Source organism: Pongo pygmaeus, chromosome 19 (assembly GCF_028885625.2).
Source record: "Pongo pygmaeus isolate AG05252 chromosome 19, NHGRI_mPonPyg2-v2.0_pri, whole genome shotgun sequence".
Classification (NCBI taxonomy): Eukaryota; Metazoa; Chordata; class Mammalia; order Primates; family Hominidae; genus Pongo; species Pongo pygmaeus.
This window is the reverse complement of record NC_072392.2, coordinates 44,566,752-44,581,187: the sequence shown is the minus strand read 5'-3', so window position 1 is coordinate 44,581,187 and position 14,436 is coordinate 44,566,752. Positions and strand designations below refer to the sequence as shown.

Genomic DNA, 14,436 nt, shown 5'->3' with positions numbered 1-14,436 from the left:
GGAAGATGTAACTTTTTCATGCAAGTTCCTGACCTGGGAATTCTAATCCATTTGAGATCTCTCACATTTAGAATCCCTGAGCAAAAGGGTTAATTCCCTCCAAATGGCGGACTTGAAGACCCTGCATCCATTCAGACAAATTGTTGCTCACCCTGGCCAGGTGTGGTAGCTCATGCCTGTAATCCCAGCACTTAGGGAGGCCAAGGAGGTGGCATTGCTTGAGCCTAGGAATTTGAAACCAGCCTGGGCAACATAGTGAGACCCTACCTCTACAAAAAATACAAACATTAGGTGGGTGCGGTGGCCCACGCCTGTAATTCCAGCACCTAACAGAGGCTGAGGTGGGAGGATCACTTGAGCTCAGGAGTTCAAAACTAGCCTGGGTAACATGGCGAGACCCCATATTTACTTAGAAAAATAAAATTAAAAAGATGGCTGCTCACTCTAATAATGGCTAAATGCTTGGTATGGGGTGACCAGCAGGGGGCAGCATATGAGCGGGAGTGTGGGGCTCATTTCAGGGTGGAACTGAGGCCCAGTTAAAAAAATCTGAGGGCCTGGTTACACACACACACACACACACACACACACACACACTCACTCACTCTCTCTCTCTCTCTCTCTCACTCACACACACACAAAACTAGACCCAAGTCCTACCTGCTTGCTACCTGTCTTCTTGCATTAGGGGCCAGTTCACACACGGGTGTGCTGAATGGGCCCACTGGACAGAGGTTTGACAGAGGGTCCCCTGGAGGAGATGGCTTAGCCTGGGTATATAAGGCAGGTTTGTCTGAGCTCCCAGAGTCTCAGAACCCGAGGCAAGCAAATGGGTCCCAATAGGATTCTCCCAGGAAATATTTTCCCTGTGTTTGGGGGCCTGGATGTCATCAAGACACAGGCCCAGGGTTGGACAGAGCTGGTGTGCAACATCGCCTGAGGTCTTGGCAAAGAGCCTGCACCTGCTTCCTACACAGCCAGGGCCAGGCTGGGGCAGGTGGGCCTTCCTCTTGGGTGCACCCACTGGCCATGCCTTCCCCACTCCCTATCCTACCTCAGCCCTCCAGCCCTGCATCTAGCCTTCCAGCCTCTGCTGGGGAGGGTGCTGGGGTAGGTGGGGTTCTATTATGGGGTCTTTTGCAGACCTATCCTCTCAGAGGTAGGTGTTGGCTGGCCCCCTGGGCCCGGCCCCAAGAAAAGCTTTGTTTTTTTTTAATGAGACAGAGTCTCACTCTGTCACCCAGGCTGGAGTGCAGTGGCACAATCTCAGCTCACTGCAACTTCCACCTCCCAGGTTCAAGTGATTCTCCTGCCTCAGCCTCCTGAGTAACTGGGATTAAAGTTGCCCACCAGCACACTCAGCTAATTTTTGTATTTTTAGCAGAGGCAGAGTTTCACCATGTTGCCCAGGCTGGTCTCGAACTCCTGATATCAAGTGATCCACCCATCTCAGCCTCCCAAAGTGCTGGGATTACAGGCATGAGCCACTGTAATCCATGAGCCATCCAAGAAGAGCTTTCTTTTCTTTTCTTTTCTTTTTCTTTCTCTCTTTTTTTTTTTTTTTTTTTTTGAGACAGAGTCTCACTCTGTTGCCCAGGCTGGTGTGCAGTAGTGCAATCTCGGCTCAGTGCAACCTCCACCTCCCGGGTTCAAGCAATTCTCCTGCCTCAGCCTCCCTCCCTAGTACCTGGGATTACAGGTGCCCGCCACCATGCCCAGCTAATTTTTGTGTTTTTAGTAGAGATGAGGTTTCACCATTTTGGCCAGGCTGGTTTCGAACTCCCGACCTCAGGTAATCTGCCTGCCTGGGCCTCCCAAAGTGCTGGGATCACAGACGTGAGCCACCATGCTCAGCCTTCATCCAAGAAGAGCTTTCTAAGCAGAGGCCCCACTTGTGGCTGCTCTGGGACCTGGGGATCTTGTATGTGCTTTTGGCTCCCACATCTGCCCCATCTCTCTTGAGATAGTGCTGCAGTGACACCAACCCCACCTGGAGGTGATACCTAGGGGGTGAATCTGAAGTGGGACTGAGTGAGCCCCTGACCCTCCAGAGACCACTCTCCAGGACCAGCAGTGCACACAGCACCAGGGCATGCTCCATTTTGTCACCTGTGGAACTCAGGGACCCAAACCACTTGGCATCTCTTTCAGCCAGGGACAGATTGGAAGCAGAAAGTCACAGTCTGGACAGGGTAGCGACTCCTTCTTGTGTGAGGAGATGGGAGTGCAAAGAGGGAGTGAGCAGACCTCAGAGGCAAGGGGTGTGGGGGAGGGCATCCCCTCCATTCCTCTGGCCAGGGCAGCCCCTTTCCTGCATCTCTTTGGAAGTTCTCCTGGGAAGAGGCCCTGCCCATCTGCTCCTCAGCCTCCCCAGTGGGTCAAGAAGTTTTCCTAGATGCCTCACTCTTTGGATTAGAAACTTCCCAGTTCTGGGTGAGGGTGACAGGGACGTCACAGGCCCAGGGCATCTGCCATCATTGTGGCCTGGCCATTTTGCTTAGGGAGAGGAGGCCAGAAATGAAAGCTTGGTAGTGAGACCACAAGGCACTTGCTTTATTGTTCCAGGACAGGGGACAATGACAAGCCATCGCGGGATCTGCTTATGCCTCCTATGAGCCTGGGGCCAACTTCTGGAAGTTCTTGTCACCCCCAGGCCCAGGGTGGGCTGAGGTTCCCCCTTGGTGGGGTCAGGCTCATGACAGGCACCTGGGCCACACCCCGCAGGGCCAGGGATATCCCTTGTGCTTCCTGGGCACCCTAGGTCTGCCAAGCAGTCAAAGCGGGGGTGCTTTGCATGGGTGCTTCCCTGCCACCCTGTGCCAGGCTTTTCTCCTGAATGCCCAGGTTGCCTGAGACAGTTGGAAGTAACTAACAGGTGCTCCTCAACTTACGATGGGGCTACATCCGGAGAAACCCATCATGAGTGGGAAACATTGTAAGTCAAAAGTGGTTTTTGACTTTTGGTGGTTTAAATTTACGATGGGTTTGTTGGACATAACCGTATCCTAAGTCAAGGAACATACTGAATGTGTATTGCTTTTGCACCATCTTAAAGTTGAAAAAGTGTAAGTTGAACCATCATAAGTAGAGTTAAGCCAGGACCTAAACTATGTGAACTTTTCTTTCTGGAGGAGTGAGATTGTGGTGACCTGGAGGGGGCCCTTCCTGCACCCGGGGCTGGGGGAAAAGGACGTGTTCAAGTTTCCGAGGGCAAGGGCTTTTCCAAACACTGCTTCGGAATTGGGCTCAGTTTGGTGCCCGGGTAGATGTTGCCCCTTCTGTATGTCACCGTGGGGAAAGCTGGACAGAGCATGTACTAAGGATGGGTAGAACCTGGCTGAGCGGGTGCTGCCAATTAGCAGCTCCTGGGGGAGTCCACAGACAACCCAGGGAGGAGCTCTCTATCTCCTCCTTCTTGCTGGGCTGTTGGGATGAAGATGGGGGAATAAATACAGGGCGCTTCTGGGAAAGAAAATGACGATGGCACCAGGCCTGCAGAGCATGTGGATGTCAGAATGGGGCTCTGGGGGGATCTTTGGCCTGGCACAGGGCCCTGAGCTTTTGGTAAGCAAAGCCCTCAGCTTTCAGTTGCCCCAGAAACGAAGTCGGGCTCTCAGTGATGGAGTGCTTGGTTCCTCTGGCTGTAAGATATGTGGGTGGGTGTACATCTGAATAATTCGTGTGTGTGCACGAGGGCTTAAGTGTGGATGAGTGTGAGCTAGGGACAGTGCATTTTCTTCTTGCCCAGACACTTGCTCTTTGGGGGCCCTGGGTGAGGAGCTGGGCCACCACATGGCAGAAATGTGTGAGAGGCAGCACCCCGGGTGATGTCCTCTGTGCCTCCAGCTACCAGCTAACACACACGTTGGCTTAGTGGCATAGGGGACAGGTAGTGTTTTCCTTCCTTGACCTTTAAGGTGAGCCCTATGTGGGCGGCCAGCCAGGACTTCCAGACCAGGCAAACGCTGGAGCTGACGATGCTGGGCACAGCTCATGCCAGGGCCACGGGCTTGGAGCTGGGGCTGAGGTACACAGAGGGGCCTGCAGGGGCCGTGGGGGGCGTGGGCTCCAGCTCCATAAAGGCAGAGTAGAGGGTGGCGAGGTGCAGGTCACCCAGTGCCCCAGAGTCCCCACTGCCCGGGGGTGCCAAGTCACCTGCCCCACTGCCTGTCTCTGTCAGACAGGGCCCAGGGGGGAAGCAGTGAGGTGGTGGCTGGGGTGGCAGCATCGAAGATGATGTTGGGGATGAGGTCACCAGTACCAGGGGGTCGAGGGCCAAGCTGTCATCCTTCAACTGTTCCCACAGGTTTCCTAGATGGGGAAGGAGGGAACAGGTGTCACTGGGAGGCACCGGAGGAGCCCTGTTTGGCCCCTTCTCCCTGTCAGTTATCATATGCTGCAGAGAGCAGGGGTCAGGGTGACATGTGCTGGGAACAGAGCCTGGCACTAGCTTGTGACCCCAGGCAGTTGCTGAACCTCTCAGCCTCAGATTCCTCCTCCCGTGTAGCACAGTCTGAAAGCCATTGATCTAGATGACCTCTGTGGTTCTTTTTGGGGGGTGGGCATTGGGGAGGGGTTGATGCCTGCTGACAGCGTGGATGCCAATGTTGTGCACTCCGGAGTGAACCCTGGCTCCTGCCCAGTCTCCCAAGGAAGGTAGATTTGCAGCCCAGATCAAGGAGCTTCCGGCAGTGTACTCTGGACCTAATGGGATGGATGGGCATGACTCCCTGGGTCTCCTCCACTGCAGGGCCCAGGGAACGGGAACAGAGCCAGGATGCACACCTGAGTCCGAGGAGCAAACAGTGCTGCCACCTGTGGACCCTCATCGTGGTTGGCCAGGGCCTGGGGCTCCTGCACTGGGTATCCAGGCTGCAAGCTCTGGAGAGAGAGGGCCTGACTAAACCCTGGATTGGATTTGGCTGCCTGGGTTCCAGTCCCAACTCTCCCTCTTTCTAGCTAAGTGACCTAGAGTAAGTTCTCAAGCCTCTGTGTGCCTCCACGAAGCAGGTTTAATAATCCTTCCTATCCTCTAGGCCCAGATGAAAAAGCGCGTAGAGAGCAGCCAGCCTGATGCCTGATGCCTAGCAGGGGATCAAGTAAATGTTTTTCATATCCCACATGCCTATAGCTTCCTCTGAGGCTGATTGAGCCCTGCTCCCCACTTCTGGACCGGGCTGAGGATCTATGTGCACTTTTCTAATAGCTTCCCAAACCTGGGCTGTCTCCCTGTCAGGTTGGGAGCTCTCTGAGGACAGACTGCCTCCATCAGCTTGTGAATGTCCCCCACCCCTGTGCACACAGAGTCTGAGGCCTGGATCATCACCCCGTTCCAAACCTCCTGTGGCCAGTATCAGGGCCTGGGGTGCACTGGAATTTAGATGGGAATGGGTGGGCTTAGCCATCTGCAGAGATGGAGCAGCCAAGATGGAGTGGAATGGATAGAACCCTCCCCAAACTCCTATCTCCAAATCTCTCCAGGACTTGCCCAGCTCTGAGACTCTTCCTCTAGGGTAGAGTCCCTCTCCTTCTGCTTTAGAAGATGAACTCTGATAAAAGGCAAATGCATCTGAGAATGTTCAGGCTACTGGTCACTCACAATCGAGTATAGAATAGAACATGGAGCCCTTTGCAGTCTATCCAGAGCTGAGAGTGGTTTTTTTGTTTGTTTGTTTTTGAGGCGGAGTCTCACTCTGTCACCCAGGCTGGAGTGCTGTGGCACGATCTTGGCTCACTGCAACATCCGCCTCCCGGGTTCAAGTGATTCTCTAGCCTCAGCCTTCTGAGTAGCTGGGATTACAGGTGCGTGCCACCATGCCCAGCTAATTTTTGCATTTTTAAACAGAGACAGTGTTTCTCCATGTTGGCCAGGCTGGTCTCGAATGCCTGACCTCAGGCAATCTGCCCACCTCAGCCTCCCAGAGTGCTGGGATTACAGGCATGAGCCACCGTGCCCTGCCAGGAGTGGTTTGATGATGAGGTCCATTGGACCATGTTTGGAGCACCAGGAGGAGGGAGACAGGGGCAAGGACATCCCTCTTTCCCCATTCTCTGGATGGCAGAGAGCAAGTGGGAAGCTCCCCCTGCCAGGTCCAACCTCCTCTGCTTCAGTTGACCAGAAACCCAGCCACTTGCAGGCTGCAGCCTGGAGACTTGGAGAGGATGAGTCCCACTGCCAGGTGCCCCTCTCCAGTCGTGTCCCACCTTCCCTTTCCCACCCCCAGCTCACCCTGGAAGTCGAAGTCAGTGAGTGAAGGATTGATGGCATCCAGGTCAGTGCCAAGGTCTCCATCTGGCAGCAGGGTGTCGTGCACAGTCCTGGCTGGGGAAGGCTCGGCCAGTAGCTTGGCACTGTGGCTAGGTGGGGTGTGGGCAGGCAGAGGCGAGTCCTGGGGGGTGCCTGGCTGGGCCCGCAGCTCAAGGTGCCCGTCCGGCTGTGGGAACAATGGCTGCGGGGGTCCAGCAGGGGCCAGGCCTGGTGAGAGGTGCAAGTATGTCTGCCCATAGCAGGAGGGTGCATGCCCCACAAGTAGGTCCTGCAGGGGGTTCTTGCCAGGAATGGGGCCTGGAGCTGGGTGGAGTGAGTGCAGTGGTGGGGAGAGGCCAGCTGGGGGTGCCAGGGGCTGGATGGGGCCTGAGCCGGACAGCCCAGGGGGCGGACAGCCCAGGAGTGGGGAGCCCAGCTTTTCTCTCTTGTCTCCAATGAGGCTGTCCAGCTCTTCTGAAAGGCCCAAGAGAGAAAGAACACCATGAGACCTCCCTCCTCCACAGCCTTCCCCAGCCTGGAACCCTCACTCGGGGCCTTGCCTCATTCTCTGATTCTCTCTTTTTTTTTTTTTGGCTCATGGGTACCCTGGGCCCTTCCTTGCGTGGCCCAGCCAGCCTCACCTGGCTTGGCCATGCTTTTGCGCACAGCAATGGGGTCTTTCCTCTTCCACTTTTGCAGCTCCTCTTGCATCTTGTCAATCTTGGCCGGATTGAGGGCCCACAGGCAGCCCTTGCGGGAGGAACTTCCCGATTTGTTCTCCACCTTCTCGAAGCACTTGTTGAGGGATAGGTTGTGCCGGACAGAATTCTTCCAGCCATCGGGTGCTGTCTACCGGAACAGAGCAAGACAAGCATTCAGGCCAGGCTCAGGGAGCCAGAGCGGGCTTCAGGTCTGGGTTCTAGAACACTCCTGTTTCTCCTCTGGGACAGAGCTGCCGCCCACTCTGGGGCTTGTTGTCCTCCTCAGCACCCAGCCCTTGGTTGGTACCCTTCGGTGGTAGGGGAGGGATGAACAGGAACCTTGACCCCAAGTTATTTTCATCTCAAATCTGCCTTCATCCCACCCGCATCCCTTCCTGGCCCCTCAGAGGACTGCCGAGGTGATTCAGAAAGCCAGGGCTGGTGGGCGCTACAGAGGCCTTCTGGCCCACAACACTCTCCCATCTGAAGCTGAGCCACTCCCCACTGGGTCTCCATGCCTGTGCTTGGACCCCTCTGCGGAAGGGGGACTCATTACTCTGAGGTCTTGTGGCTGGCTTTAGACAGGGGAATTAGGGGAAGAATCCTCCTCTCCTGGGGTCTGCCTTATCCCCTCTGGGACTAACTTGGGAGAAAAGAAAGATGGGCGAGGTTGGTGAGTGTTTGGGTGTGTGTGGTGTGTGCATTGCACATATGTTTGTGTGTCTAAGTGGGTTTGGTATATGAAGGGACAGTGCATATAAGCATGCACATACGTCCCTAAGTGTGTCACCCTGGTATAAGCAACGTCTCCTGGATGCTCTTTCGTGGGTCCATGAATTCCTCGACTGAGAGGATGGCCGTGTGTGAGAAAGTCTCTCTGGGTGTGACTGTGGGTAGCCATGATTGTATGATGTGTGGGTGTGAGTGTTTGCATGAGTGTGCCCAGGGGGCGTGCCCTGGTGGGGAGGTCAGCCCTCAGGCAGTGGGGGGGGGGGTGCTCGTGCCAATAGAATAAACACCCATTAGGAGGCCTGGTCATGCCACCAGTGCGGTAATTGTGCCCAGGGAGGGTTGTAAAAACCATTAGGCTGACTCAGTTGGGTGAGAGGCGGTGGCGGGAGTGCCAGTGGGCCCCCTGCCCGCCCACCTCCAGCTCTGTTCCAGGCTCTGTGACAGCCCTGAGCTCAGCAGGGGCTGACTGTGGGTAGGGCACTCGCTCTGGCCGCTCTGGCCGGTGGGGCTCCTTCGCCCTCATTCCCTGGCCCCTCCCCCTTTCAGCCCAAAGTTTCTGCTTAATGAGGGGCAGCCACTCCCTCCTCCTCAGCTCACTTGCCCCAGGGAGCAGCCAAGATGAATCATGCCCAGCAGAACTGGGTCCTGATGCCAGCGTCACTCCAAGTGGCTGGCAGGACCTGGTGCAGCCTTTCTTGGGGGCAGCTGGCCTGGGGCAGGTTGCTGGTTGAGATGACCCCTAAGGCTCCCAGGGTCACCAGGGAGGATTCTTGAGCCACCAGACCAGCCAACTAGGGATTCACCTTCGATTCCCACCACAGTCTCTACTAGGAGTTAAGGCCACGTTGCCCCATGGGTGGAGTTAATGGGCACTGGGGCCTTTTATGGCCCCATAAATCTGTGACTTTGGGATGCCAGGGCAGCCCCCACCCCAGCCACTTCCTGTTTGGAAGAGGGATGGTCAGCACTAACAATTATGTCCAGTGGCTGGACACTTCCCCAGTCCCACATCCCTGACTCATGGGGCTACGGGACGCCCACAGCAGCTGCCTTGGGCATGAATGCTGGCCACTCCAGGGTCCAGTCTATTCTTGCCCAGAAAAATGATCTTCAAAAGGGAAGTGAGAGATGGAAAGAGGTGGGGAATCTTTGAACTAAGGAATTTCCTTAGATGGGTCACAGGGGAACTGTCAGAGTCAGAAGGAATCTATGTGCCAACAGATCTGACCCACTTTACAGACTGGGAAACTGAGGTTCAGAGAAGAAAGGGCCTAGCCCTGGATCACACAAGGAGGCAGTGAAGGAGCTTAGCCTCCAACTCTGTACCCCAGCTAAGGGCCCTGCCCAGGTCACCCCATGGGGCCTGTCTCACAATCTGGGGCCCATCCCATCCTCACAGATGCTTTCTCTCTGAGATCAAATGTAAACTCAGGAGTGAGGGAGTGATGCAAGTGGCTAAAAACACAACTAGAACCAAAGGGAACAAAAAGCTGTTAGACCTCTTCGCTCCTCAGCCCCATAAAACAGGGATTACATGGCTCCCAGGAAAAATAATTAAGCCAGGAAGATGAGATGTGAGAAGGGGGTGGGTGCCAGGCCAGGAGCTGGTGGGGAAGGAAGGCTGAGAGGACTGGGCTTTTCCCTCTCTCTGCCCTGGCCCCTTGAAACCCTAGAAGACCCTCCAAAAGCTTTAGGGGTTAGGGAGAGTTCAGCCCCTGACCTGCTAGGGTATGGGGGGCAGCCCTGAATTCAGGCTTTGATGCTTCTTGAATTCCAGGGATGACTCACCTCCCTCCCTCTTTCCCTTCCAGAACCTCTGGTGGATCAACACACTTTTCCACTCCTGGCCAGACCACTCCGGCCATCTTGCCCATTCCCCATCTGATGGCAGCCCCAGCAGGATAAACTTATTTGAACATGAAGGGACAAATTATCCCCAGGCAGGACCATAGACGGCGGGGGCAGGAATCACCCCCTGGCAGGTGGAGCTGAGTTCTGGATTACCTGGGTCTCAGCAACTGCCCACTGCCTGGGTGACAGATGAGATTTGTGACTACTAGGGCTTGGAGAAGGCACTCCTCACACACAATCTCTGGTCTCCCTGACACCCATCCCAGGAGAAGGGGGTCTGTGCTGGAGGGTCTAGGTGGCACACAGAGAGGGGTGTACAAAGCCAAATAGCTTAATCCAGTAACTGATCCCATCTACTGTGCGACCTTGGGGGAATAGACCACCCTGTCTGATGTGTTTATGCACCTTGGGAGAAGAGCCCCTGTCCTGCCTCTAGAGAGGGAGCTGGGTAAGGCTCCCAGAAGCCCCTTCTGTGAATGATAGAAATGAGATTCTGCCCAGGGGGTTGGGGGAGAGTCAGGTGAGCCAGCCTGGGACACTCAAAGACTGGGAAGCCCACACCCCGCTTTCTGGCAGAACTGCAGCTGAGCCTGCCACCCACAGAGGCAGATCCTAATCTCACCTTGGAAGGCAATGGCTTCTTCAGCCCCAACCTCCCAGTCACCATGGCTGACCAGCTTCTCCAGCCCCACAGCATCCCAGGGGTCAGGATAGCAATAGTGTCTCATTTCTTCTCCAACTTTCTCTTCCCACTTGGGGTAGGTGGATGCTCCCTGAGGCCCATCGGTGCTACCATGTCCACCTTTCCCAGCAGAAGGTCTGACTCCAGTCTGCTGTGCAACCTTGGATGAGCCGCTTGGGCTCTCTGTTCCCTGCTTGGAGCCCCTTTTGTAGGAACTCTGTCCTTCTGAGGTGGAGACAACGGAAAGCTTGGTGGGGGTAAGCCCTTTCCTGGCTTTCGTTCTAATTCTTCTCCCACCTCCAGACTGAAGCCTCTGCTCAGAGAGGCCTGGCTTGTCCAGGACTTGGGGGTGATGGGATGGGGAGGAATCTTGGGCTCACCTTGAAGTAAGGAAAGTGCTCCGTCATAAAATTGTAGATCTCGCTGACGGGAAGGCTCCCAGTTTTACTGTTCTTAAGGGCCATGAAGATGAGGATGCTGAAGACAGAGAAAGCCCCTGAGAGTCTGAACCTCTGACTGGGTCCTGAGCCCACCCCAAGCCCCCCACCCCTGGTGAGAGGCTCTATGGGGTTGGAGTTGAAAGGGGAGGGAATGAGAAGGTGTCTATTGAAGTGGACACGGAAGTCAGGAATTACAGATGCGCAAGGGTCTTGTGGAATCTGAGAAAACTGGGTGGCCATCCTGGCCTAGTTACTCTCTGGCTGTGTGACCTTGGGTGAATGACTTACCCTCTCTGAGCCTCAGTTTCCTCAACTTTGAAGTGAAGAAAGTAATAGCTACCTCAGAGTTGTGAGGATTAAGGATGGTGCCTGTCACATAGAAGGCACTCATTAAATGGAAGCTGTCATTACTAGTCAGTCCTCAGCCAATTGCATGAATGTTGGAGAGTAGGGAGGGAACTAAGTTTTCTTGAGCCTCTGCAATGTACCAAGCACAGTACCTACATTCTCTTACTTAATCCTTCCAACAGCCTGAACTGCTACCTCAAACCCTGACATTTTTTTCTTTTGAATCTTATAAGTCTTATATTTTTATTTATTTTTTATTATACTTTTAAGTTCTGGGATACATGTACAGTACGTGCAGGTTTGTTACATAGGTATACACTTGCTATGGTGGTTTGCTACACCCATCAACCCGTCATCTACATTAGGTATTTCTCCTAACGTTGTCCCTCCCCTTGCCCCCGACCCCTGACATTTCTTTTTTTTTTTTTTTAAGAGGAATAAATAAAGGCTAAGAGAGATTAAATAACTTCCCTGAGGTTTCATGCTAGTCAATTCCAGAGCTGGTCTTGAACTCATTTCTGCTGAACTCCAAGGGCTGCGTGTAGGTCTTTTAGTGAATGACCCTGCCTTTCACAAAGCCCTTCTCTGCACTCCTGGCTGATGCTTAAGTTCCTCTCCCTTCCCCTCAGCTCACACTAGCTGATGACCCGATCCCATGTAGGGCCTGACACATATTTGGTCAAGTGTCACTGTTGGTTGGATGAATGAAAGGACAGATGGAAGGATCTCCCAGACAGGCTGGGTCTGCTGACACTTAAGAGCCCAGCCCCAGAGAAGTCCCACCAGATCTGGCAGATGGTGGATAGCCGAGTCACATCTGCAGGCCTCATCCCCCATTTCCTTCCAGTAGAGCTTTGAGGGGGGCTTCCCTCTGTTTCCGAGGAGGCACAGGGAAGGCAGCAAACATCCCCCTTAAATTCTCAGATCCAGGCCCTGGGCCCTAGGAGGTGAGACCTTGGCAGGCTCACCACAGGGCACCAGCATCTGCTGAGTCAAGTCACAAACATGACTCCCCAGGCTTAGACAAAGAGTCAGAGGTGATCTAGACTATGCCCCTGCCTCCATGCAGGAACCCTCTCTCCAGCATCTTCTGGAAGCCCACTGGTATGATTTCCACCCGCTGCCATTACTGGTAGACCCAGAGGATTCCATGCCTCAGCGTTCCCAGGGACCCTCTCACTCCCCTCCTCCTTCCATCCCCGGAGAGTGGGAAATGTACCTGTAGGAATAGATGGGTTTTGGGAAGAGAGGCTGGTGCCCATCGGTGCTGGCCTGGGGTGCCATTCGCTGGTACGGATAGTGTGAGGAGCCCAGGTAGGGTACGGGGTAGCTGCCGCCACCTGGCGAGTACTGAGGAGGTCAAAAGGGGCAGAGTGATTGCATGGTACCCAACCTTTCCCAGGAGGGCTCCCCTCACCATTTATAAACATCCAGAGAAGGGGCTCAGGCCATATTCTTCCCTCCCGGGTCATGGGCCCCATCACCCCCAGTGCAGAGCTGTCTGAGGGGCTGTGAGGAGATCCACACCCTGTAATTAAGGATCTCAGAAGCCTTAAAACCCCCTTCCTCCAGCTCCTTCCCCTCAGCCCTTTCGATGCTCTGGTTGCTACGGTGACAGGATCCTGCAGGGAGAGTATGAAGTGAAGCCCTCGGCCCCTGCACCCTTCCAGGAAGGTGCTCCCGGTGCCCGTGCATCTCCTGGAGCAGCTGGGCCGGAAGCAGGATGTCCAGCCTGGGCGTTTGCTGGGCACTGCCACGTTTTATGAGTTTCAGTGGCTCTTTGAAAGGGCCAGTCATGGTGGTGGACAGGTCGGGGTAGGAGGTGGTTTTACGGCAAAGGGAGTGGCTGTGGTGCCACGGATGGTGTTTTATGGGGGATGGGGGTAGGAGACTCTGACTCCCCCAGCTGCTCCAGGCTGAAGAACTCTTTCCAGGTCACCCAAGAGACATTTAGTGCCTGAGTCATCCTCTGTCCAGGCTCCATAAAGCCCTGGGTGCGGCCATCTTGTTGAGAGGGGGTGCTGACTGCAGAGGCCATCAAAGCAGGGCCAGGCATGGTGAAGTCATTTAAGGTCTGGTGGCCCCTTAGTCCTTCTGTGGCTCAATCTCTGTCCCTGCCTCAGGGACATCCTCTACCCTGGGTCAGACCATGAGCCTCAGGATAGCTTCAGCCATTCCACCCAGGCCCCTCATGGCAGAGAGGATGTCCTCTCATGCCTTCTCTTTACTTCCCTCTATCTCTTTCTTTTCCCTGCAAAGCTGGCAGTCTGACCCAGCCCCTCTCCCTTGCCTTCCTCCCTGGCTTGGCTGAGATCAGGGCCAGTGCCAGAGAGCCGGGTGCAGAACCTGCTCCACAGGCAGGGCCTGTCTCAGTGCCAGGCTGCAGGTGGATGGAGCTAGGCGCTGGGCAGCCACTTGCTCTGTCTTGCCTGGTGACTCCTGGGAGCTGCCTGGCTGCTCTGGGGCTCTTTTCTTTCTCCTTTAAAGCTCCTCCATCCCATGCCAGTGTGGGGCAATTACTTGGCATCCTATACACTTGGGAGGAGCTGAAGCTGGGAAAGGAGGAAAGGGCTGAAGATGATGGGGACTTGGAGTCTTCTGGGTGGGAAGGTCTCCTAAGCCCACACTGGGTGCCCACCCTTTCTAGGCTAATAGAAGTTGGAGGCCAAGGTCACATAGCAAGAGGGTGGCTGACTACACAGAAGCCCTTGTTCCTCGACCTGCTCGGCCTGTGTTTCACACCACACACTCCTCTTTGCCCCTCTCTCTGTCTGGGGCAGCTCTCCTCCTTCCCCCATTTCTGGCTCACATCACAGCTCTGCCTCCATCTCAGCCCCACACTCTTATCTGAGGCCTCTCAGGCCTTGCCAGGGACTCAGACAAGCCCACCCCCGGAGGAGGGCAATTGCTTCTCTTCCCATTAACTACTCCCGCCACCTGCCGTGGCCAAGCCTAAGGTTCAGGGCCCTGCTGTCCTTACCTGCCTATCCTGGTGAACACACGCCATCACATAGACACCCACACACCACATACACACACACGATATCCTGATACCTGGGGGAAGCAGGCCCACTTGCCCCAGACCCACCTGGTGGAAGGGGGGCTGGGAGGAGCAGTACATATGCTGCAAGGGAGGCTGGTAGCAGAACATCCCAGCACCACTCTCCAGAACTGGGGGCTTGACCTTGACCTCTGAACCCTGCTGGAAGAGAAAGCAGATGACTAGGTTAGGCCTTATTTTCTCCCTTCCTCTTTCCTGTGTCTTGAACCTTACATAAAAGCAACCCCTATTCTGCCTCCCCCAAAGTTTATTCCTGGAGAACAACAGAGAACAGAGAAGGGCAGGGATTTTCCCAAGGGAACTCAGCAATTTAGTGGTAGAGCCGGGGCTGGAACTGACAGCAGTCCGTACCCCTCCCCTCACGGCAGGGGAGA

At 55.0% G+C, this 14,436-nt stretch overlaps 1 protein-coding gene across 6 annotated transcripts in view; it reads right to left on the bottom strand.

Moving 5' to 3' along the window:
* Positions 1-2,529: 2,529 nt before the first annotated feature.
* Positions 2,530-14,436, bottom strand: part of FOXN1 (forkhead box N1) — a 31,302-nt gene continuing 19,395 nt past the window's right edge. For 2 of the 6 annotated variants that reach the window (XM_054458674.2, XM_054458673.2), the window contains exons 4-9: positions 14,090-14,203; positions 12,221-12,351; positions 10,594-10,690; positions 6,889-7,096; positions 6,230-6,721; positions 2,540-4,311 (exon numbers count right to left, since the gene is read on the bottom strand). In XM_054458674.2, the coding sequence (XP_054314649.2) occupies positions 3,992-4,311; positions 6,230-6,721; positions 6,889-7,096; positions 10,594-10,690; positions 12,221-12,351; positions 14,090-14,203 (1,362 nt within the window). In that variant the 3' untranslated portion in view covers positions 2,540-3,991. Of the gene's footprint in view, positions 4,312-6,229; positions 6,722-6,888; positions 7,097-10,593; positions 10,691-12,220; positions 12,352-14,089; positions 14,204-14,436 lie in introns of all 6 variants that reach the window. The other 4 variants (XM_054458676.2, XM_054458672.2, XM_054458677.2 and 1 more) reach the window with 4 other exon arrangements.